At 38.9% G+C, this 27,163-nt stretch overlaps 1 protein-coding gene across 5 annotated transcripts in view; it reads right to left on the bottom strand.

The window, feature by feature from the left end:
* TTC27 (tetratricopeptide repeat domain 27) overlaps positions 1-27,163 on the bottom strand; it is a 178,116-nt gene that overhangs the window by 19,055 nt on the left and 131,898 nt on the right. For 4 of the 5 annotated variants that reach the window (XM_018055099.1, XM_018055101.1, XM_005686400.3 and 1 more), the window contains exons 14-16: positions 21,934-22,032; positions 18,183-18,235; positions 8,347-8,512 (exon numbers count right to left, since the gene is read on the bottom strand). In XM_018055099.1, coding sequence (XP_017910588.1) covers positions 8,347-8,512; positions 18,183-18,235; positions 21,934-22,032 — 318 coding nt within the window. The remainder of the gene's footprint in view (positions 1-8,346; positions 8,513-18,182; positions 18,236-21,933; positions 22,033-27,163) is intronic. The other variant, XM_018055098.1, reaches the window with a different exon arrangement.

Here is a 27,163-nt window from a genome sequence, read left to right as displayed (position 1 = left end):
AACCCCAGAATCTATGCTCTTAGGTACATCATCCTGCTTCTCAAGGCATTTCAATTTAAATATTTTAACCAACTACTTGAATTTATTTTGGTTAAAGGAGTGAAGCAGAGCTTTCATTCTGAGTCCCAAATGCTTGGCCAACTATTTCAATGCATAGTGAATATTTTATTTTATCCCACAGATTTAAAATGCCATCCTTATCATGAATTACATTCTCACACTTACTTGAGTGTTTCTGAACCCTCTCCTGTTTCATTTCATTCCTGTAGCAGATGTTAACTCTTTATATAATAAGGATATCATTACCTTTTTATCTTTCCTACTTGTTACAAATATTTTGTCACATATTTTTTTCATGAAGTCATAAAAATTCCTTCACGTTTTCTTTTCTTGCTTCAAAGTTCAGGAAATTTGGTAGGTACTCACTTGTATTCCTAGTTTTTCCAGGAGATGAAAAAATATTTAGCATATATTTAGCCCATTTGGAATTCATTTGGTGTATCATAAAATAATCTAAGTATATTTTTTGAGCCTGGATGCTTAGAGGGATTTCACTTTAATCAGTATAAATAGCCCTGCAGTCCCTCACTTCCTAACTAAACCAATGCCACGGCACCAACTCTACGTCATGGCTTCTAAATCCCTGACCCCCATCTCCAGTCATTTCAGTGATGCGGTGCTTCTGCTGCATTCTCTTTCTCACATCCGGTACCACGGAATGCAGCAAGCAGTGTGTGACTGTGGAGAACCCCACCAGCTCCTGAAGAGAGGTGAAGTTTTCTCACCTGGAGGAGCAGCCATCCTCATCTCCACAAAGAGGAAAGCTTAACTATTCTCTTCTCCAACACTAACCTTGAGGTCCTTGGCCAAATCTCCCTAAAAAGTTGGCCAAAAGCACAAGGCGTTGGCCCTTTGAATCCTGGAGGTCTTCACAGCAGGAAGTAACAGGATCGCCTCGGGTCCAGTTACAAACACTTCCAGGAGGGCTGGAGGCCAGGAATGAAGCCATTTCCGCCTCCTGGCTTGGCCATGTCCCCGCTCCACTTGGAGCTCTCTAAAGAACCTGCTCTGCTTCCTGGCCTGATAACCCTGACCCTTGGCTTCCCCACACCCCAGTTATCACAGAGAGGTAGGCAGCTTAACATTGTCTTTTTCACTCTTTCAGCAAAAGAAAAAAAAATTCTGTGCATGAGGAAATGGCATGCTCAAGCTTTGGGTCAAAAAGGCCAAACTTCAGACTTTACATCTTGGCTTGACTAGTTATAAGCTGTGAAAGATCAGCTTTATTAGTTTCTCCAGCGAGCCGCAGATACTTCAGCAGTAAAACAGAGATAATATCCACCTCACAGAGACAGAATCCATATAGAATACATCCATTCCCTCCACTCTTCTCCCTCAGGTAAGCCCTGCCACCACTTGCTCTAGGACTTCAATCGAGTTGGCAATCTTTCCCACCGCCCATCAACACCACCTCCCTCCTTCCCCAAGGAGAAATCCACACAAAGAACAACATCCATAAGAAAGAATACATATTGTATGATTCTGTTTATACGACAATCAAGAGAAAGAAAATTGAACTGTGGGGACGGAAATCAGAAAGCAGTTGCCTGGTTGAAGGGAAAGGGTGGTGGTTCAGTTGACTGGAAAGGGGAATAATAGAACTTTCTGTGGTGATGAAAATGTTCCATACCTGTTTTGGGAAGTGGTTCTATAATACACAATGTCAAAACATATCAAAATTACACTTAAGATCTGTGCATTTTCTTATGTGTAAATACCCCAATTTGAAAAAAAAAAACCACACCTCTGTCAGATATAATTCAAATGCATAGTAATATGATGGGGGAAATATGCTGTTTAATATAAATCTTCTGACAAACTTCAAGGCATGATTCACTCCAATAGACATGCCTAAATGTGATTCCTACCTTTGGTTCCAACCACGGACAGGGGAGCCTGGTGGGCTTCTGTCTATGGGGTCGCACAAAGTCGGACATGACTGAAGTGACTTAGCAGCTTAGCAGCAGCTATGTAACTGGCCAAGTTACATAATCTCTCTGGGTCTCATATTCATACATTGTAAAATGAGGACTTTTCAGTACCCACTTCAAATACTGTATGCCCTGTAAAAGATCTTGAGTCTTTCCCATTCTGTTGTTTTCCTCTATTTCTTTGCATTGATCGCTGAGGAAGGCTTTCTTACCTCTCCTTGCTATTCTTTGGAACTCTGCATTCAGATGCTTATATCTTTCCCTTTCTCCTTTGCTTTTCACTTCTCTTCTTTTCACAGCTATTTGTAAGGCCTCCTCAGACAACCATTTTGCTTTTTTGCATTTCTTTTTCTTGGGGATGGTCTTGATCCCTGTCTCTTGTACAATGTCACGAACCTCCATCCATAGTTCATCAGGCACGCTGTCTATCAGATCTAGGCCCTTAAATCTATTTCTCCCTTCCACTGTATAGTCATAAGGGATTTGATTTAGGTCATACCTGAATGGTCTAGTGGTTTTCCCTACTTTCTTCAATTTGAGTCTGAATTTCGCAATAAGGAGTTCATGATCTGAGCCACAGTCAGCTCCCGGTCTTGTTTTTGCTGACTGTATAGAGCTTCTCCATCTTTGGCTGCAAAGAATATAATCAATCTGATTTCAGTATTGACCGTCTGGTGATGTCCATGTGTAGAGTCTTCTCTTGTGTTGTTGGAAGAGGGTGTTTGCTATGAATAGTGCGTTCTCTTGGCAAAACTGTTAGCCTTTACCCTGCTTCATTCTGTACTCAAAGGCCAAACTTGCCTGTTACTTCAGGTGTTTCCTGACTTCCTACTTTTGCATTCCAGTCCCCTATAATCAAAAGGACAACTTTTTTGGGTGTTAGTTCTAGAAGGTCTTGTAGGTCTTCATAAAACCGTTCAACTTCAGCTTCTTCAGTGTTACTGGTTGGGGCATAGACTTGGATTACCGCGATACTAAATGGTTTGCCTTGGAAATGAACAGAGATCATTCTGTCGTTTTTGAGATTGCATCCAAGTACTGCATTTCAGACTCTTTTGTTGATTATGATGGCTACTCCATTTCTTCTAACAGATTCGTGCCCACAACAGTAGATACAATGGTCATCTGAGTTAAATTCACCCATTCCAGTCCATCTTAGTTCACTGATTCCTAGAATGCCGATGTTCACTCTTGCCATCTCCTGTTTGACCACTTCCAATTTCCTAGATTCATGGACGTAACATTCCAGGTTCTGTAATATTGCTCTTTACAGCATTGAATCTTGCTTCTATCACCAGTCCCATCCACAACGGAGTGTTGTTTTGCTTTGGCTCCATCCCTTCATTCTTTCTGGAGTTATTTCTCCACTGATCTCCAGTAGCATATTGGGCACCTACTGACCTGGGGAGTTCATCTTTCAATGTCCTATCATTTTGCCTTTTCATACTCTTCACTGGGTTCTCAAGGCAAGAATATTGAAGTGGTTTGTCATTCCCTTCTCCAGTGGACCACATTCTGTCAGACCTCTCAATAGAATGGGAAAACAACAGAATGGGAAAGACTAGAGATCTCTTCAAGAAAATTAGAGCTACCAAGGGAACATTTCACGCAAAGATGGGCTCAATAAAGGACAGAAATGGTAGGGACCTGACAGAAGCAGAAGATATTAAGAAGAGGTGGCAAGAATACACAGACGAACTATACAAAAAAGATCTTCACGACCCAGATAATCATGAAGGTGTGATCACTCACGCTCACTTAGAGCCAGACATCCTGGAATGTGAAGTCAAGTGGGCCTTAGGGAAGCATCACTATGAACAAAGCTAGTGAAGATGATGGAATTCCAATTGAGCTATTTCAAATCTTAAAAGATGATGCTGTGAAAGTGCTGCACTCAATATGCCAGCAAATTTGGAAAACTCAGCAGTGGCCACAGGACTGGAAAAGGTCCGTTTTCATCCAATCCCAAAGAAAGGTAATACCAAAGAGTGCTCAAACTACTGCACAATTGCACTCATCTCACATGCTAGTAAAGTAATGCTCAAAATTCTCCAAGCCAGGCTTCAGCAATAGGTGAACTGTGAACTTCCAGATATTCAAGCTGGTTTTAGAAAAGGCACAGGAACCAGAGATTAAATTGCCAACATCCGCTGGATCGTGGAAAAAGCGAGAGAGTTCCAGAAAAACATCTATTTCTGCTTTATTGACTATGCCAAAGCCTTTGACTGTGTGGATCACAAGAAACTGTGGAAAATTCTGAAAGAGATGGGAATACCAGACCACCTGACCTGCCTCTTGAGAAACCTATATACAGGTCAGGAAGCAACAATTAGAACTGGACATGGAACAACAGACTGGTTCCAAATAGGAAAAGGAGTACGTCAAGGCTGTATATTGTCACCCTGCTTATTTAACTTCTATGCAGAGTACATCATGAGAAATGCTGGGCTGGAAGAAGCACAAGGTGGAATCAAGATTGCCAGGAGAAATATCAATAACCTCAGATATGCAGATGACACCACCCTTATGGCAGAAAGTGAAGAGGAAGTGAAAAGCCTCTTGATGAAAGTGAAAGAGGAGAGTGAAAAAGTTGGCTTAAAGCTCAACATTCAGAAAATGAAGATCATGGCATCCAGTCCCATCACTTCATGGGAAATAGATGGGGAAACAGTGTCAGACTTTATTTTTTTGGGGCTCCAAAATCACTGCAGATGGTGACTGCAGCCATGAAATTAAAAGATGCTTGCTCCTTGGAAGGAAAGTTATGACCAAGCTAGACAGCATATTAAAAAGCAGAGATATTATCTTGTCAACAAAGGTCCATCTAGTCAAGGCTATGGTTTTTCCAGTAGTCATGTATGGATATGAGAGTTGGACTATAAAGAAAGCTGAGTGCCAAAGAACTGATGCTTTTGAACTGTGGTATTGGAGAAGACTCTTGAGAGTCCCTTGGATTGCAAGGAGGTCCAACCAGTCCATCTTAAAGGAGATCAGTCCTGGGTGTTCACTGGAGGGACTGATTTTGAAGCTGAAACTCCAATACTTTGGCCACCTGATACGAAGAGCTGACTCACTGGAAAAGACCCTGATGCTGGGAAAGATTGAGGGCAGAATGAAAAGAGGACAACAGAGGATGAGATGGTTGGATGGCATCACCGACACAATGGACATGGGTCTGGGTGGGCTCTGGGAGTTGGTGATGGACAGGGAGGCCTGGCGTGCTGCAGTTCATGGGGTCACAAAGAGTCGGACACGACTGAGTGACTGAACTGAACTGTAAAAGGTAATCCGTGATAGTGCCAAGAACATAGTGAGCACTTGATATATGTTGATCGTTTTCCCTTCCTCTTCCATTTATAAACAGTAAATGAGATGCAAAAGCACAATACTTATATTCTTTTCCCAAAGTGACTGTGAGTTCTCGAAGGGGAGAAAGGGGAGGGGATGTGAGGGGAACAGGGAAGAGCAGAAAAATTAAAAAATGAACAAATAACATTAGAATTCATCCTGAGGAAAGAAGCATAAACATAAGGATTTATCTATAAGGATATTCATGGCACTATTAACAGTAGTAAATTAATGGTAGAAAACTGGAAAATGGAACAGGGACTAATTACACAAAAACACAAAACTAAGTTTTATGATAGATTAATAAAAGTATGTATAACCAGACATGAATATAAATATCTACTATTACAGAAAAGCATTCTTGAGCTATACTAATCTATGCATTAGTGAAAATTAGGACAGACAGAAAAGGCAGGAAATGATAAAGGTAGGATAACTACCCACACATTCTCTTATTACAAATAGTGAGTAAAACAATTTATAGCTGATTTATCCTGTGTCTATATTAAAATGAGTATGAATTTACACACACACAATAGAAAAAAATTTAAATGAAAATAATCATATCTATAAAGTAGAAAAAGCATAGACAAAAAGAATTTTAAAGCAAATTAAAATAGAATGAGGTCAGGTAGTGTCAAACATAAGAATATCAGAGTTTTTTTTAAAGACACCTGTTGCCAAACTTGCAGAGTCAAATTAAGTAAAATTATTTTAGCCAAGATAAAAATATTCCAGACAATCTATCAATTGTCTCTGTCCGTGCTGACGAGTGGTGAGAAAGCATGATGACAGACACAAGCATGTCACAAAGCTAAATATGACTAAGCCCGCACTAGCCTTGAGGACCTTCCTTCGATGATGACTTAACCACAATGGAGCGAGTTTACCCACACCTGCCAGAGACCAAACATTGCCATCAGCATTCTGTGACACTTCTGGAGAGGGCTATTCACAGGGCCTCATATAAACTAGCAAATTATCTCACTATGGCTATTTCTCCATCTAAATACCCAAAAGTTCTCTCTTATAAATCGCTAGAGATGATCCTTTGGCTTGAATATGTCACTGGTTATCTAGCCCTTATGTTCTCAGTATTATTTCCCCAAATCCAAATATAAAAATTAAGCAAAGAGCCATAACATCTGGCATCGTTACGGCACCATATGATTCTCTAAGTGCTTTGTTTACAAGCAGTATTTTTTCTAACAGGAACGATTCTCAATGCTCCTGCGTGTGGAAGCAGCGCTTTGAGAAGGAAGTCTAACGAATCTGCATGCCATCCTTAACTGATTCTAAAGCTACTGAACTTTTATAAAAACCAATTTCAAACTCATCAAAAGGAGGTTTGGTTCATATTATGAATTTGAAGAACAGAAGAATTATAGGAAAAAAAAGAAATTAAAATATTAGCTGGCCATGAATTTAAACTAAATCATAATAATTTTCTTTAGGTAGGAAACTACTAACTTTTCACTTAAATTAGAAATCATATAAGTTAAATAATCTGCTAAAACAAGTACAGGATTAGAAAATTTTCAATGGGAATCAGAATTTAATTTTACTATGGGTGAAAATTCTTATAATTAGATTTGCTGGAAGGAGTAAAAAAACTGAACATGATCACTAAAATACATTTGGAAAATCTATTTAAAATAAAAATTAAATGAAAGCATCTCCATTTATGCTGGGAGAAGGTTTCGTTCTTTTACTTTTTTTTCTTTTTCTGAAAGCTGCGGAAAATGTATCTTTGTGCATTCCGAACAAGCTTTGTGAAAGGAGAAAATAAAAAGAATTTACTTAAAGTATAAAATGGAATATACCAGCAATGCAGCTTATTTACCTTTTCTCTGAGGCTTCCCTGGTAGCTCAGATGGTAAGTGTCTGCCTGAAATGCAGGAGACCTGGGTTCAATCCCTGGATTGGGAAGATCCCCTGGAGAAGGGAAAGGCTACCTACTCCAGTATTCTGGCCTGGACAATTCCATGGACTGTATAGTACATGGCGTTGCAATGAGTTGGACACAACTGAGTGACTTTCACAAAGTCGTAGATCTTTAAGTGAACTGCCCAAAACCTGAGCTTTAAAACAATTTAGCTCATTATATAGCTAAATTTGCAAAAGCATTCATACAGATCAAGGGCTGCAGCTAAAAAATACAAGACCAGACAAGGTAAATTTTGGAATAGTTGGAGTGTATATATATATATATATATATATATATATATATAGTAATATATATATAGTATATATATATATAGTAAGTCATGAGAGTAGTGCGATATTATCATATATCTTATTTCTATTTTTACTAATTCCAAATTCACTAACAGCATATGCTGATAATTGCAAATATAATGTTACATTTTCGAGCCCCCTGATTTTGTAACCTGTAAGCTCCTGTACACTCTATCTTTATACAGTCTCTTCACAAATTAACCCCACAAAAGGTCTTTTACATTTAATCCTATTGGATGTAAAACCCACGGCCTTCAAGATTCCCACAGTTTCTGAAAGGATATAATAATTTTTGTACTGTTAGAGTTAACCAGTTCTGACTTCATCCTAAGATGAAGACTATCTTATTAAACAGTACAAGGAAAATGTTAGTCTTCATTTCTACATTGTTCAAACAATCTGAAAGTATACAGATGCCTGTTTAAGGAGTGAATAAATGACTATGGGATTTATTCCAGCTATTACACTGAGATAACCAAAGTAATAAATTAACATAAGCATAAGTTTCTGCAAGCTGACTATATACATGTAAACCACATATTACTGAGTCACAGTGATATTTAGTCTATGATTACATAAACATAGTTGACATTGGAATGTCAGAATTAATATGTAACTAAGCATATTCAACTACACAGAAAAGTATTCTTTTATATATTACTTGAGTTTAACAAAATTTTCCTGTGTAGAGTCTAGGGAATAATTTATATTCTATAATCAAGTATTAATATTAAACACAAACTGAAATAACAAAATATGACTACCCTACCTGAGTATCCTTGTATTTGTCTCGTAAGTCCAAGAGCCGATGATAAGCTTTAATGGCTTCAGAAAATTCTCCAACATCAGTGCTAGTGAGAATGTAGTTTTCCCAGATCTGCCAATGTTCATAGTTGCACTTGAGGGCTTCTTGTAATGTTCTAAAAGCTTTTACTCTATTGAAAGTCAAATAAACAAACAAATAAACAAAAACAATAATGAATAACCATAGCTAAATAATGTGAACGTGAAGTCGCTCAGTCGTGTTCAACTCTTTGAGACCCCATGGACTGTAGCCCACCAGGCTCCTCTGTTCATGGGATTTTCCTGGCAATCATATTGGAGTGGATTGCCATTTCCTTCTCCAAGGGATCTTTCCAACCCAGGGATCGAACCCAGGTCTCCCACATCATAGACAGATGCTTTACCAGCTGAGCCATCAGGGAAGCCACCATAGCTAAATAAGCCATACCTAACTGTATAAAATGCTAATGTGAACTTTCTATCAGTCCTGAAACATTCATGTTAATAAACAGAATTAGAGGTCCAAACAGCCCGAAACCACCCCGAATTTCCCTAACAGGGAATGGCAAACAAAACAGGTAGAAACTGGGACTTCGCTGGTGGCCCAGCAGTTTAGAATCCACCTTGCAATGCAAGGGACAGGAGTTAGATCCCGGTTGGGGAGCTAAGATCCCATGTGCTGCAACTACTGAGCCCACATGCCACTACTAGAGAGCCCGTGTGCTACAATGAAAGATTCTGCATGATGCAACTGAGACCCAACACAGCCACATAAATAAGTGAATGAATAAACAAAAGTTAGAAATGAAATAAGAATAGGGATACACGAATAAAAACCAAGTAGAAAATTTGAAACTGCAAAAGACATTAAAAACAACAAACCAAAAAAACTCAACATGTGACAAAAACTAGTTTCACACAAAGAGAGAATGGATGAACTGGGAGATAATAGTGAGAAATTCAAATGAGTTCAGATTGAAAAATAAAAAGAATAATAAAGACACTGAGGGAAGAATGAGAGGTAGGATTCAAGTACACATTCCATAGACATTTCAGAGTAAACAAAAGCAGAATGTCGTAGGACACTGTATTTGAAGAGATAATAACTGAGCATTTTCCAAAACTAAACAAAGATCTAAACTCTATGATCAAAGTATTTTGTGTACTGTTATTCTAAATAATGGTAAACTAACACCTAGACATATTATGTGAAACTGCAGTACATAAAGGTAATCCTAAAACATAAAAGAATGACAGAGAACAGCAGATATTTCACAAGCAGCAAAAGATGATAGAAGACAATAAAACACTACCTATAAAGTGTTAAGCGAAAATAACTGTCAGCCTAAAATTTTATAATCAACTAAACACTTAGGACCACAGCCTTGTCTAATTCAATGAAACCAAGCCATGCCTGTCGGGCAACCCAAGACAGGCGGGTCATGGTGGAGAGGTTTGACAGAATGTGGTCCACTGGAGAAGGGAATGGCAAGCCACTTCAGTACTGCCTTGAGAACTCCATGAACAGTATGAAAAGGCAAAATGATAGGACACCAAAAGAGGAACTCCCCAGGTCATTAAGTGCCCAATATGCTACTGGAGATCAGTGGAGAAATAACTCCAGAAAGAATGAAGGGATGGAGCCAAAGCAAAAACAGCACCCAGCTGTGGATGGGACTGGTGATAAAAGCAAGATCCGATGCTGTAAAGAGCAATATGCATAGGAACCTGGAATGTCAGGTCCATGAATCAAGGCAAACTGGAAGTGGTCAAACAAGAGATGGCAAGGGTGAACATCAACATTCTAGGAATCAGCAAACTAAAATGGACTGGAATGGGTGAATTTAACTCACATGACCATTATATCTACTACTGCGGGCGGGAATCCCTCAGAAGAAATGGAGTAGCCATCATGGTCAACAAAAGAGTCCAAATGCAGTACTTGGATGCAATCTCAAAAACGACATAATGATCTCTGTTCGTCTCCAAGGCAAATCATTCAATATCACAGTTATCCAAGTCTATGCCCCAATCAGTAACGCTGAAGAAACTGAAGTTGAACGGTTTTATGAAGACCTACAAGACCTTTTAGAACTAACACCCAAAAAAGATGTCCTTTTCATTATAGGGGACTGGAATGCAAAAGTAGGAAGTCAAGAAACACCTCGAGTAACAGGCAAATTTGGCCTTGGAATGCGGAATGAAGCAGGGCAAAGACTAATAGAGTTCTGCGAAGAAAATGCACTGGTCATAGCAAACACCCTCTTCCAACAACACAAGAGAAGACTCTACACATGGACATCACCAGATGGTCAACACCGAAATCAGACTGATTATATTCTCTGCAGCCAAAGATGGAGAAGCTCTATACAGTCAACAAAAACAAGACCAGGAGCTGACTGTGGCTCAGATCAGGAACTCCTTATTGCCAAATTCAGACTCAAATTGAAGAAAGTAGGGAAAACCACTAGACCATTCAGGTATGACCTAAATCAAATCCCTTATGATTATACAGTGGAAGGGAGAAATAGATTTAAGGGCCTAGATCTGATAGACAGCGTGCCTGATGAACTATGGATGGAGGTTCGTGATGTTGTACAGGAGACAGGGATCAAGACCATCCCCATGGAAAAGATGCAAAAAAGCAAAATGGCTGTCTGGGGAGGCCTTACAAATAGCTGTGAAAAGAAGAGAGGCGAAAAGCAAAGGAGAAAGGGAAAGATATAAGCATCTGAATGCAGAGTTCCAAAGAATAGCAAGAAGAGATAAGAAAGCCTTCCTCAGCGATCAATGTAAAGAAATAAGAGGAAAACAACAGAATAGGAAAGACTAGCGATCTCTTCAAGAAAATTAGAGATACCAAGGGAATATTTCATGCAAAGATGGGCTCGATAAAGGACAGAAATAGTATGGACCTAACAGAAGCAGAAGATATTAAGAAGAGGTGGCAACAATACACGAAGAACTGTACAAAAAAGATCTTCACGACCCAGGTAATCATGATGATGTGATCACTAATCTAGAGCCAGACATCTTGGAACGTGAAGTCAAGCGGGCCTTAGAAAGCATCACTAGAAACAAAGCTAGTGGAGGTGATGGAATTCCAGCTGAGCTGTTTCAAATCCTCAAAGATGATGCTGTCAAAGTGCTGCACGCAACATGCCAGCAAATTTGGAAAGGTCAGCAGTGGCCACAGGACTGGAAAAGGTCAGTTTTCATTCCAATCCCAAAGAAAGGCAATGCCAAAGAATGCTCAAACTACTGCACAATTGCACTCATCTCACATGCTAGTAAAGTAATGCTCAAATTCTCCAAGCCAGGCTTCAGCAATACATGAACCGTGAACTCCCTGATGTTCAAGCTGGTTTTAGAAAACGCAGAGGAACCAGAGATCAAATTGCCAACATCCACTGGATCGTGGAAAAAGAAGAGAGTTCCAGAAAAACATCTATTTCTGCTCTATTGACTATGCCAAAGCCTTTGACTGTGTAGGTCACAATAAACTGTGGAAAATTCTTCAAGAGATGGGAATACCAGACCACCTGACCTGCCTCTTGAGAAATCTGTATGCAGGTCAGGAAGCAACCGCTAGAACTGGACATGGAACAACAGACTGGTTCCAAATAGGAAAAGGAGTATGTCAAGGCTGTATATTGTCACCCTGCTTATTTAACTTCTATGCAGAGTACATCATGAGAAACGCTGGACTGGGAGAAACACAAGCTGGAATCAAGATTGCTGGGAGAAATATCAATAACCTCAGATATGCAGATGACACCACCCTTATGGCAGAAAGTGAAGAGGAACTCAAAAGCCTCTTGATGAAAGTGAAAGAGGAGAGTGAAAAAGTTGGCTTAAAGCTCAACATTCAGAAAATGAAGATCATGGCATCTGGTCCCATCACTTCATGGGAAATAGGTGGGGAAACAGTAGAAACAGTGTCAGACTATTTTTTTGAGCTCCAAGATCACTGCAGATGGTGATTGCAGCCATGAAATGAAAAGACGCTTACTCCTTGGAAGAAAAGTTATGACCAATCTAGATAGTATATTCAAAAGCAGAGACATTACTTTGCCAACTAAGGTCCATCTAGTCAAGGCTATGGTTTTTCCAGTGGTCATGTATGGATGTGAGAGTTGGACTGTGAAGAAGGCTGAGTGCCGAAGAATTGATGCTTTTGAACTATGGTGGTGGAGAAGACTCTTGAAAGTCCCTTGGACTGCAAGGAGATCCAACCAGTCCATTCTGAAGGAGATCAACCCTGGGATTTCTTTGGAAGGAATGATGCTAAAGCTGAAGCTCCAGTACTGTGGCCAACTCATGCGAAGAGTTGAATCATTGGAAAAGACTCTGATGCTAGGAGGGACTGGGGGCAGGAGGAGAAGGGGACGACCGAGGATGAGATGGCTGGATGGCATCACGGACTCGATGGACGTGAGTCTGAGTGAACTCCGGGAGATGGTGATTGAACAGGGAGGCCTGGTGTGCTTTGATTCATGGGGTCGCAAAGAGTTGGACACGACTGAGCGACTGAACTGAACTGAACTGAAACATTTAGGAATAAATGCAATATTAAAAATTTTAACATGTACAAAAAAACAGGAAACTTTACCACTGGCCCTGACTTGAAAGAACTATTAAAGGGTCCCCTCTTGCAAAAATAATAGGACTTTCACAGAGAAGAAAAGGGATATAAGAAATATTCAATGATGACAAGAGAAACAGAGGAAGCATGTCAGTAACTTAATTACTGAGCACAAAAATAATTATGAGTTGTGTTTTTAGTAAGTAAATCTAAAAGTCTGTGACTATATTCTTTGCAACTAAATAAAAAATCAATAGTAAATACAGAGTTAAAAAAACATATGCCTACAAACTTGAAATGCACTCCTAAAGTAAAGTAACCAATGAGGGGGCAGAAATTCATATTAGAAAGTACAAAATATTTAGAATTTAAAGAAAGTAGTATATATCACTATCTGCAAGATATCATATTTAGAGACAAAAAGCAGTAGAGAAAATTTTATAATTTTTACATGGATTGGTTATAATTATGAAAGATGGGAAATGAGTTAAAATATTCAATTTAATCTGATTGAAGAACACCAAATAATTCTAAGAAGAAAAGAAATGTTAAGAAAGAAACAAATGATCAACAAAATCAAAGTTGACTCTTTGAAAAAAAAAAAAAATGAAGCAAATGTTTAGCTAAATTCTATTCAGTTCAGTTGCTCAGTCCTGTCTGACTCTTTGTGACCCCATGGACTGCAGCACACCAGGCCTCCTGGTCCATTACCAACTCCCGGAGTTGACTCAGACTCATGTCCATTGAGTCGGTGATGCCATCCAGTCATCTCATCATCTGTCGTCCCCTTCTCCTCCCACCTTCAATCTTTCCCAGCATCAGGGTCTTTTCAAATGAGTCCGTTCTTCACATCAGGTGGCCAAAGTACTGGAGGTTCAATTTCAGCTTCAGCATCAATCCTTCCAATGAATATTCAGGACTGATTTCCTTTAGGATGGAATGGGTGGATCTCCTTGCTGTCCAAGTGACTCTCAAGAGTCTTCACCAATACCACAGTTCAAAAGCATCTATTCTTCAGCACTCAGCTTTCTTTATAGTCCAACTCTCACATCCATTCATGACTACTGGAAAACCCATAGCTTTGACTTGACAGACCTTTGTTGACAAACTAATGTCTCTGCTTTTTAATAAGCTGTCTATGTTGGTCATAACTTTTCTTCCAAGGAGCAAGCGTCTTTTAATTTCATGGCTGCAGTCACCATCTGTAGTGATTTTGGAGCCCAAAATAAAGTCTGCCACTGTTTGTATTGTTTCCCCATCTATTTGCCATGAAGTGATAGGTCCAGATACCATGATCTCAGTTTTCTGAATGTTAAGTTTTAAGCCAACTTTTTCACTCTCCTCTTTCACTTTCATCAAGAGGCTCTTTAGTTCTTCACTTTCTGACATAAGTGTGGTGTCACCTGCATATCTAAGGTTATTAATATTTCTCCTGGCAATCTTGATTCCAGCTTGTGCTGCACTCAATAGGCCAGCAAATTTGGAAAACTCAGCAGTGGCCACAGGACTGAAAAGGTCAGTTTTCATTCCAATCCCAAAGAAAGGCAATGCCAAAGAATGTTCAAACTACTGCACAACTGCACTCATCTAACACACTAGCAAAGTAATGCTCAAAATTCTCCAAGCCAGGCTTCAACAGTATGTGAATTGTGAACTTCCAGATGTTTAAGCTAGATTTAGAAAAGGCAGAGGAACCAGAGATCAAGGTGCCAATATCCGTTGGATCACTGAAAAAGCAATAGAGTTCCAGAAAAACTTCTACTTCTGCTTTATTGACTATGCCAAAGCCTTTGACTGGGTGGATCACAACAAACTCTGTAAAATTCTTAAAGAGATGGGAATACCAGACCGCCTGACCTACCTCCTGAGAAATCTGTATGCAGATTAAGAAGCAACAGTTAGAACTGGACATGGAACAACAGACTGGTTCCAAATTGGGAAAGGAGTTCGTCAAGGTTATGTATTGTCACCCTGCTTATTTAACTTATATGCAGAGTACAACATGAGAAATTCCATTAGAATTTAGAAAAATGGTATAAATAAAATTAGTATTATTTTAAAAAATCATGAGAACATCACAAACAAATTATGCAAAATTATTTAACAAGTACAAAGCCAAATAAACCAATAAAAATGAAAACCAGGTTAGGTGGTGTTTACAGAAAAAGTTTATCAAGCCATCGCAGAATCCTTGCCTTATCCAAGCTACTTCAGAAAATAGAAGAAGACTTAAGAACTTGATATTGACAAGGAAATCAACAAAACTTCATGTCACCTATTTTAAAAGTTAAACATCTTAACTATCAGAAAGATGCTTAATGCTTTACTCTACTGGCTGAACAAACACTATAGCTCCCTTAAAGATCAAAAATGTTTTACTGGACAACTATAGTAACCTCTTTCAAGGGTAAGCTATCTGTCCCTTTCCAACATCCTTTTTGCATTTGATTTGCTAACTTAAGATCACGAGGTCCACGTCTCTTTTCCTGCTGAGCCTCAAAGTGTTTCATCAAGACTTTCCTTTTGCTGACTTCAAGGCAAATTTTAGAGGTGATGATGGAGGTTCTTCTGGCTGATCCAGGCCATTGGTCTGGGAGTCGTCCCCTTAAGAACTTGAAAAGAAGTGTGCCCATACCATCAGTAACTTTCTCAGCTAGTCACAGAACACACAAATCATTTAATCAACGGTACTGATTGAAATGACTTCTTTACAATTAGTCTTTTAGTCTTTTCATAACAACCAATTCACTGCAGTTTAGTTTTGTATTCTCTACATTAAACAATTTACCTAAAGTTGTCATGGAATGTACTAATTCATTTACCCCTGACCCACCCTCCTTTATAGTTAAAAATGGAAGTACCCTTGCTCTAACACTTCTTCATATTCAGCCACAAATTGTTTCCATATAATTTTCCCCCCTTTCTCCACTCCCTCTGCACACATCACATGGGATATCAACTGCGGACTGAAATTCCTGAGGTGGACTGAGATTCCCAAGGTCCCATCCACATACGGGTAGGGATGAAGTTATCCTATTGGAAAAGATGTCAACCAGCAGCATCCCACACCAGGAGGATTATCTTTTTTCCTGTGTGTCCTCCTATCCTCTAATCATAGTTGCTTGGCCCACACAATTTTTGCAATAAAATTCTGTTTTTTTGGAAACTATGACTTCTTTCTAGGGAGCTTCAATTCTGGATTCATTTATCAAACCATGATGGTATGATAATGCACTATGACAATTATATAGGAAGATGGAAAACTTTCCCATGGGACTGGTAGGGCCATGGTGCCTTGGGGAATCAGATGAAACAGGGAAAACAGCACTTTAGTGAAGAACCCAGCAACAGCAGAGGGCGAGATGAGGGAGTGTAAAGGGTCACCTTAAGGCAGGGATAGGATTCTTTTGAGAGGAGTAGTAATGATTTGCCCCTGCGATAACAATCTCATGAGTGAAGAATGAGCTATGTCTGGAGCAATGGCAGCAAAGAAAGCAAAGTAAAATGGCAAAAATAAAGGAGTGATTTACCTCTGACCTTACAACACCACTTCTACACAAAACCCTACTCAGGGAGCTACAGGGACAAAACAGTGTCAAAGAGAAGCTGAGGAACAATGTGCAAGAACCACCAAGAGAGAAAGCAATTAGAATTCTTAGGGTTAATGGGCTGGAGGACAAGAGGTCGTTACATACACAATGATCAAGATTACTATAAAAACCCACTGAGGGCATTCCACGGTTCCGGCAGGGATTTTCCTTCCCCTTGTTTTACAGCAAAAGAGTCTCTAGTGAGTTTTAACACAATCAGTTGCAATCAAGAACACAATATTATTTTTCACAGAGCGTGGTGGAAAAAACAGTACTTTATTTATATAGTTATCATCCGAGAGCAGCAGAAGCATTTCATGATCTCGACGTAATGTGGATTTATGATATCTCCAGAAATACTCATGAATCCACAAAGAAAAGTAAGTTTGAAATAAGGGCAAACAAAAATGGAAATATATCTATCCTTTCATTTATTTAAAACTAGGATAACAGCCATCCTTGCCTCTTCCCCTTCCTTGGCTTTCTGCAGCCAGTCAGTAAGTCCAGTTGCTTGTCCCCTTTATAAACTGGCATCTGCCCCTTCTTTTTCCAGTCTAGCTATCTCCTGCCTGGACTATTACAACAGCTGTCTCCTAACTGGTTTCCCAGCCCCCAGTTTCCTCTCTAGTCCGTCTCACACACTGTCATCAGATAAAGTTCCCTCTTCATGAAATCTCAGGAAATTTCTCTCTTCATGAAATGACCCCCACTGAAGTCTCTGGCTTCCTATTACCAACAACCTCATCTCTCACCATGGCTCTCACTAGTCTTGAACTGGACAACTTTACTTCCTGTCCCCTAAAGCATGGCATTCATGCCTGTCACTCGAATTCAAAAGGCTAAGCACAGATATTAATGACCATTTATTTCCAAAGCCTGTCCCCTCTACCAATTCTTCAAATTATAGCCTGAGTCCAACAATCTCTCAGAAGTGTTTCTAAACCCGCATCACACATGTTCTCTTCTCTGAGATCCTCAGAGGATTATACAAGTGGTAGAGAATGTAAGTGTTCTACAAATATTACCTACTATCCTAGACCTCTTTTGTACTTCTCATTGACATTTATCACATTATGACCTAGATTATTAATCAATTTTTAAAATAATATGGCATAATATTTTCTAAATCCACACTCCCTGAAGTCACTGGTTCATACTTCTATTTCTCAATAATGTTCAGTCCACAGCAAGCAATCATGCTCTGCAACACGCTGGAGGGTGGGAGATGTGAGGGAGGTTCCAGAGCGAGGGGACATATGTATACCTGTGGCTGATTCATGTTGATGTATGGCAGAAACCAGCACAATATTGTAAAGCATTTATCCTCCAGTAAACAATTAAAAAAAAAAATCTATCTGTTGAGCTGACTAAAGGCATGCTTGCTTTTATCATGTAATGAAATTTAGGACACAAAATTTCAGTTTCAAATAAAGAGTTCAAAAAAATATTTATTACATACTAAGTGATTTAAAGAAATAAACTATACTTAGAATGCAAATGGCTAAATTAAGTCATTGTAACTCAAAGATATGGGTAAGAAAGGGGAAAAGATAACGAGGAAAGGCACAATGTTTCACTGTTCAATTGAAGAAAATCTCATTCATTTATTTTGGAAGCAAAGTTCTTCATCTTTTTTGGTGTACTTACTTTTGTTTTAATCGGATATAAGAAGTTGATAAATTGTTCCAAGCTTCAGCATTCTGAAATGATAGAGAATTCAGTTACAGATTATTCTCTCCTTTAGGTATAACTGCTGCCAACAAAAATATAACATATTTTCTTAGCTCAAGATGTGCTTTTACAATCATAATTTTCATAAGGTATGTTTATAAGTGTAAATTAAATTAAATTTAACATTTATAATTAAACTTAATATTTATAATTTTAAAAAAGTCACAAAAACAATCAATAGAATGATATAACTGTTATCACCCTAATTTGGAATTGAGAAAAGATTCTATTTCCAAATTTAGATTTACAAAATAGTTGGGCAATTTATAACAGTATTTACACAATATATAGATCAATTACAAATCTAAAGCAGTGCAGAATATTGTTTTTCCTATCATAAAAGGGTTTGCTATTTTGCCATCATCCTTTATCAGACAGGAGAATAAAGGAGTATGTGTTCTCTAATGTTAATGCCACATATTTCATCAAACGCATTTCTCTACCTATTTTTCTATGCAATGACAATAAAGTCTATATAAATGTTGATTCTAACAAGAATGATATAAATTATGCTTGCTCTTCTTCGTTCCACATTTTATAAAACACAGAGTGTGTAGTTCTGAAGTTCCAAAGACACAATTTAAAAATTAATGGCAATGGACCTCTGCTTATGGACAGAATACAGTTAGGACCAGACTAGTCTTATTACCATAAAAAAATATCTAACTGGACAAAATTTTAGGAGACAATGTTTTTGAGAAGTTGGACAGTGGGCAGCACAGGACTGTGATCCCTGAGAGAAGAGCTGTTGAGGTGTCTCAAAAATCAACCTGCACTTCTAGCTAGAGGCACTTAGAGGGCTACAGCACAGAAAGATAGAAACCAAACAAAACACAGCAAGTCTTACTGAAAGGAAGAAAAAAGTTCAGAGTTCAGAGCTGCAGAAGTGGTTGAATTTGTAAGACAAACTACCAGAGAAGAGAGATCTGTTCAGAGAATAAGCTCCAGAAATCTCACAACTCCTTGAATCCTTGGCTAAATACTAAGCTATACTGTGCAGGGAAAAACTTCTAAAGGCCAGGTAGAAAACAACTACCAGAGAGCTGTGAGCTGAATGGAGATTCTAGAGGTCACACAAGTGCTGGGAGCTAGTCAAGTTTCAACCAGTCTTAGTGGAGAATTCTTACTGATCAGCCGTGGGATTAAATTCAGCCCCCAAAATGTTATACCTCAAGAGAAGGGTGACTGCAAGTCTAAAATAAAGACAACAACAGACCTACTCTAAGCTGAAAATTAAGCTGATCTGGAATGAATTAACCAAATGCCAAAAAATCCTCTGCCTTCAAGGGAAGACAACAAAACTTAGAAACTCAACAACATAGCATCCACAAGTGTAGGATATGATAAAAAAAAAAAAATTGGTAGACAGGCAAACAAGCAGGAAAATTCATCCATAACCAAATTAAAAATCAGTTAATAGAAACAGAAATTAAGGAGATATTAGAATACACATATAAAAACTTCAAAGCAGGTGTTATAAATATAATCAAATATTTGAAGAAAACATGAACATTATAAGGGAACAATCAGGGAATCTCAGTAGAAACACAAACATTGTAAAAAGAACCAAATAAAAATTCTTGAACTAAAAAAAAGAAAGCACATTATCTGAAACAATGTTATTTTTTGAGATGTAATTGATACACAGCACTGTACAAAGCTGATATACAGCAGTGTAATTGATATGCAGCATATACAGTTTTAGAAGTACTACATGATGACTTGGCACATGTATATATTTGTGAAGTGATTACCACAATAAGTTTAGTGAATATCCACCACCACACACAGTACGGTAAGCTTAATGACTAGGTTTAACACTAGATTTGACATAAATATAAGAACTAAACCAATAAACCTCTTAGAAAAAAAGATAAGTTAATCTTCATGACCTTAGATCGGGCAATGGATTCTTAAATATGACACCAAAAGCACAAGCAACAGGTTAGACCTCATCAAAATTAAAAACATTTGTACTTCAAAGACACTATAAGAAAGTGAAAAACAACTTACAAAATGGGGGAAAAAAACTGCAAATCATGTATCTGATATGGGGCTTATATCTAGGACACAGAAAGAATTCTTACAACTCAACAATAAAAAGACCAATAACCTAAATGGGCAAAGGATGTGAGTAAACATTTCTCTAATGATACACGAATGGCCAATAAGTACATGAAAAGATGCTCAAGAGAATCAGCCGTCAAAGAAATGCAAACCAAAACCACAAGATACTGCCTACTAGGACAGCTACCACCAAACAGACAGTAACAAGTGTCGGCAAAGATGCTGAGAAACGGAAACATGCCCACACAAAAACTTGTAAGTGAATATTCACAGCAGCATAATTCACAGCAACTGAAAAGTGGAACAGTCTAAATGCCCATCAATTGATAGATGAATAAATACGTGATATGCGCATACAATGGAATAGTATTTGACCATAAAAGGGAATGAAGTGCTGATATATGAGACAACGTGGATGAACTGTGGAAACATTAATCTAAGTGAAGAAAGCCACCAAAAGACTGCTCATTGTTATGATTCCATTTGTATGAAACATTTAGAACAGGCAAATGTATGGAGACAGAATATCCATTAGTGGTTGCCTAGGGGTAGGGGTGGGAGGTATGAGTGGAAAGGCTCTGGGGGAAATGGGGAATGATTGCTAACTGGTACAGGGGTTTCTTTTTACAATAATAAAAATGTTCTAAAATGGTGGTGATGGTTGCACAATTCTGAATACACTAAAAAAGAAAAAAAAAATCACTGAATTGTATACACTTTAAATGGATGAACTATATGGTATGTGAGCTATTTACCACCTCGGTAAAGCTGTTAATAAAAACCATAAACTACCAAAAAAAGAACTGTCTAATAACACAATTAACAGGCAGCCCATATTGGGGAGTGACAAAATATATGTGACATTTTGCTGCTTATTTCAGCAAAGTATATTTTTTAACTAAAAAACTATTTTATTACAATTATTTCCTAAACAAACTATGAATACCTTAGATATTATAAGAAAACACTTACTTCTAGATTTATAAATCATATACCTTAAGGGCATGAACTTCTACCAATGGTACACTTTCCTCCAACACAAAAGGAATGATGTTCTTTTTCTTGGACATAAAAATAATAGAAAGTTTGAATCTTTCTGCCTTATTTTCTCTCTCCCTCCCTTTTTATTGTGATAAGCTAGAGAGAAACTGCTGTAAAGGACAGGGAGTTTAGCTCAGTGCTCTGTGAAGACCTAGAGGGGTAGGATGGGTGGGTGGGGGTGGAGAGAAAATAGAGGAAGGGGATATATGTGTACATACAGCTGATTCATGACGTCATACTGCAAAAACCAACACAGCATTGTAAAGCAATTATATTCCAATTAAAAAAATGTTTTTTAAGCTAATAGAAACAACAACAACAACAACAACAAAAAAACCCCCCACTTAACATGAGATCACCCTCTTCACAAATTTTTAGGTGCACAACAGTACAATTAACCGTGGGCACAATGCTGTACAACAAATCTCTAGAACTTAATCATCTTGCATAACTGAAACTACATACTTGCAGGAATTGCTGTTCTGAACTACAGTTCAGTTCAAATAATTTAGAGAGGACCAAAGAGCTGGGATAAGGAAAGAAGACCAAACAAACTTACGTCGGGTTCCAGAGTCACACACCGCTGAAACGCCCTCGCTGAACCTCCGTAGTCTTCCAAGGCCAGATAGGCACAGCCCAGAGAAAACCACACCCCGAGCTGCAAGACCAAAAGGCGAAGCCATTCAAACACATAGAGACATTTATAGGATTAATCTGAAAATCCCTTAGGATGCTACCAACACACACACGACACTAGTAGTGTATAGAGCTGTATCATAAATATTGCCTTACACTGTATCTTAAACTAGAAAACTTAGCTATGGAGGTGATATTTTTCCATGTAATTTTCAAAACTGTAATTCAAAAATGAAAGCACGTGCAACACTGCACATCTTTAATTGAGAAACACCCATTTGTTTTAACCGACTCCATGAACACAATGCAGAGCTCTGTTGATAAACCCGGACATGATAAATTAACTTTACATTTTTACTGAGCATCAAAGTAACTATGTAAAAAATATACACCATCAGCAGATTCATAACTGATGAACGTATTACAAACTTGAGAGGAAAAAGTTTTGCTTCCATCTTCAAGATGGACCACAAGTATACTTTTGCTGTTTAACCAAGAGCCAAACTGCCCTGGCACGTACTGGCCTAGGCATGCACCGGCCTAGGCATGCCTGAAAAAATTTAGAAAAAGTAGGCTCAGAATCTGGATTACCAAAGAGTCATTCACAGTGGAAAGCCTGATTTAAGTCAGAAAGATTTGTAAATTTAGAGATGTAGAAAACAGGTAACCATGAGGGATGGGATGGGGAGGGAGGTAAGAGGGGGGTTCAGGCTGGGGGACACATGTACACCTATGGCTGATTCATGGCAATGTATGGCAAAAAACACTACAATATTGTAATTAACCTCCAATTTAAAAAATATATTAATTAAAAAAAAAGAAAACAGGTAAGTAGGAAGTGGCTATTGAGAATTACAAAAGAATTCTTTATTTCACAGGGTTTCCTTAAAATTCAATAGCCTCTATCAAAAGGAAGATAAAACTGATAAAAATTCAATGAAATTAGTCAGAAATGCAGCTATTACAACTCTGCTTTCCTCTCAGATATAGTCAGTAAGGCCAACGGTAGAATGAATTCTGCGTTCTTACTTTCTCTGACTTCTAGAATGAGGGCAGTGAGCCAGCAGACAGACTTGGTTGAACACTGCAGGGTGGGAAAGGAAATGAGCTGCTCTGTTATCCGTCCATGGCCTCTGGTCCATGGCCTTCCACAGAGGTGGACAGGAGGCTGCCCCTACCCTCCCCCAATTCATACAAAACTTGTTTCATATGGCTAGTTGAGGCCTGAAAGTTCTTTAAGCAGATAAAGATTTTTAGCCGATAATTAGAGATAAGGCTTAGAAAGCAAACATCCCTGGGCAATTTAACACTTTGTCTTGAATTCACAAGAGGCTATAAATAACTGCTATCAGCAGCCTTTAAGAGAACAAATTTTGTTAGAAGCATAGGTAATGGCTGAAAACAGGGTGGGTGTGTGTCTGGGGGTCAGTGAGGGATACAGAGGTTGAAATTAAGTTAGAAGTTCCCTTTTCTGAATCAAGGGACTCCAGCAACTTAAAAAGTAGCTCATTACTCTTTTCTTTTGTCTGGTTATTTAAAGAATCAAATGAAAAGAGTTCCAATGCACTAAACCACATTCACTGAAAGTGACTCACTCTGAGAGGGCCTAAAGTCTGATGCTAATGTATAAAACAAGCTTACTTCTAATCTAGTCGAAAGTTTCAAAATCTGTGTTTTATAATTCATCATTTATAAGGTGTACTTTTTTTCCATTTAACATCTCTGAATGCTAATAACCAATAGCTGATCAGACTTTTACTGTGCGTGTGTGTGTTCTCAGTCGCTCAGTTGCGTCCAACTCTTTGTGGCCCCATGGATTGTAGCCTGCCAGGCTCCTCTGTTCACGGAATTTTCCAGGCAAGAATACTGGAGTGGGTTGCCATTTCCTCCTGCAGGGAGTCTTCCCTACCCAGGGATCAAACCCCCTTCTCTTGGATCTCCTGTATTGGCAGGTAGATTTTTCTTTTACCACTGCCCCACCTAGGAGGTCAGCATTTAATTTTCTATACAAGGCGGCACTTAAAATACATTGCCTATTACAAGTGACAGCATGTTATACCCTCAAAGAATCATGGCAGCAAGTTTACTTGGAATGAGGAATACCTCAAATCAAGAAAAATGAGAAGTGCCCACAAAGTTCTCAAAATGCATATTCCCTGCTTGCTTCCTGCATCAGCAAAGAACAAACTGACAACAGAACTATTTCATATGTGTCATAAAAAACAGTGAGTAAAAATTCAAATGAAAAGAAAAATTGAAAATTTATTTTTCAATCCACCTCGAAAGACAAAGATCATATAAATGTCTGAAATTAGCAACTATCTTACAGCTCCAGCATAAGCTGGTGATGAGATTACTATGTACGTTTTTAAAACAAGTCAATGCTTTATAACTAATGTCTTAACACCAAAATAAGTTTAATAAAAATCAAGCAGATAACAATTTAATATATAGTATTGTGATTCCCTTTTCTTTTTACTCTTGATCATTTGCATAACTGCTTCAATAATTTGCATCTAAAAAAAACTAGGATCATTAAATGCTAGTAGGTTTTCATCTACTAATGACAAATAATTAAGGTGGGAGATGACTTCTGTATATACCCTATTTTTTGAATCATGAAATGGCTTTAAAAAACCTCTAAAAAATTAAAACTCACATGAATCCCCAAGTTAACATTGTATATGGCTGCATACAAAAGGTCTCCATCTCCTAGTTTCCAACTCCTATGCTATCAGATAGAAATATAATGCTAGCCTCATTATATTTCCTAGCAGTCACATTTTAAAAGTAAAAAGAAATGAGTGAAATTAATTTTAACAGCATTTTACTTAGCTCTACATATCTAAAATATTATCACTTACACATGTTATTAATATACAATATCAGTGAGATATTTTATATTCACTTTATTCATTTGAAGTCTTTGAAACCTGGTGTGTGTCCTACACTAACAGCAGATTTCAGTTTGGACCAGCCACACTTCAAATGCTCAACTGCCACATGAGGCTGGTGGCTACCATACTGAGCAGGACAACTCTACACTATTTCTCTACAACAGTGACAGAGACCCTAACGTACCTGCATCCTTTCCTTTGGTTTCCATTAAAAAAAAAACTGGCTCCTCTGGCTAAGACCCACTCTTGGGCTCCTCTTTTGGGCTCCTCACACACCATAGTCATTCCTGTTCCTCTTCACGCAACAGCAACCAGAATAACTAGCATTTAATGAGCACCTACAGCCAGCTTAAGACTACATATTTAAAAAACTAAGATCATGGCATCCAGCCCCGTTACTGCATGGCAAATAGAAAGAGAAAAGATGGAAGTAGTGACAGATTTCCTCTTCTTGGGCTCCAAAATCACTACAGACTGTGACTGAAGCCATGAAATCATAAAACGATTGTTTCTTGGCAGGAAAGCGATGACAAGCCTAGACAGTGTGTTAAAAACCAGACATTACTCTGCTGACAAAGGTCTGTATAGTCAAGACTGTGGTCTTCCCAGGAGTCATGTACAGTGGTGAGAGATCAACCATAAAGAAGGCAGAACGCCAAAGAATTGATGCCTTCGAACTGTGGTGCTGGAGAAGATCCCTGGACAGCAAGAAGATCTAACCAGTCAATCTTAAGAGAGATCAACCCTGAATATTCACTGGAAGGACTAATGTTGAAGCTCCAGTATTTTGGTCATCTGATGTGAACCACTCATTGGAAAAGTCCTTGATGGTGGGAAATATCGAGCGTAGAAGGAGAAGGCAGCATCAGAGGATGAGACTGTTGGATGGCATCACCGACTCAATGGACTTGAGTTTGAGCAAACTCTAGGAGATGGTAAGCAACAGGGAGGCCTGGCATGCTGTAGTCCACGGGGTCACAAAGAGCTGGATGTGACTAGGCAACTGAATGACAACGATGAACACCTACTACGTAGCCGAGCACTGATACTATGCGCTTTCCACACCTCACTTGTCTATTCCTCACAAACGGTCTTGCAAGGCAGTAGACAGCACCCTCACTGGAGAGATGGACACAGACCAGAGTCAGTCAGCGGTGAAGGAGAGATCTGAGGTCCAGTCAGCGTGATTCCAGAGGCCGTGTCATCTCTACATGACCACGCTGCCGCCCTCTACACCGTTCTGCCCACACGCAGCCACGGTTCACGGCAATGCCATTCCTGTCAGCAGCAAAGAGGGTGGAGGAGAGGAAACAGTCCACTTAACACAGGCTGGGAAGACCCAGGAGATCAATTTTTTAAGAACTGGGGCATTATCTACGTCTCCCTCAGAAAGTTCTCCTGACAGGCAAATGGATAAAGACGAAGCAAAAGAATGGATGTTTAGCTGGAGGAAAGAACTGAAAGGCAAACCTCTCACCAAGGGACTGGGCAAGAATGGAGAAAGATAGTAACCATCACGGAGGCTCTGGTGGAGACTGCTGTGACGCTTACTTCCAGGGGGGACTGTGAAGGCAAGCAAGCTCTAGGCAGGCCTTTTAGAAGCTGCCGGTCCAGTTTTCTACTCGGAAGACGCCAATACAGAGCCACAAAAGCAGACTAGTTTGAATATGACATACATACTTGAAAAATGGCTTTAAATTATTTTTTAAATAATTAACCAAAAGCAGGAATGGTTGAAAACATCATCTCTCTTTGAACTTCCTTCAAAAGTCCCCGAGAGAAACAGGAATAGAGGGAAAGATAGACTGACTGGGGTTCAAGAGGTTCTAAAGAACTGAGTGACCTTGGCCATGTCACTTAACCTCTGAGTCTCACTTCCCCAGTTGTTAAATGGGTGGGTGGGGGGATTAAGCAGAAATTCCGAGGCTCCTTCAGATCCCAGATTCTGAAAACGCAGAGGCCACAGGGTTCAAAGGTACATTACTGCCATCTAGTGGCAAAACAAATACACTGATGATGCAAACAGAATCAGCAGGTTTGATGAACTAAGAAATGAACTGAGACTTAGAAATCAATTAAAAAAGGCCACAAGAAAAATGAGGTCTGAAAAGGAAGTGATTTGCCTGAAGTCACACAATGGTTCCTGGTTCCTGCTGTGCAATACTTGTGGTGAAGAGAGTGACTGTATGCTAAGTCGCTTCAGTCGAGTTTGACTCTATGCGGACCATAGCGCGCCAGGTTCCTCTGTCCATGGGA

The sequence above is a fragment of the Capra hircus genome, chromosome 11 (genome assembly GCF_001704415.2).
Source record: "Capra hircus breed San Clemente chromosome 11, ASM170441v1, whole genome shotgun sequence".
In the NCBI taxonomy this organism is placed as follows: domain Eukaryota; kingdom Metazoa; phylum Chordata; class Mammalia; order Artiodactyla; family Bovidae; genus Capra; species Capra hircus.
This window is presented reverse-complemented; position numbering and strand designations above follow the sequence as displayed.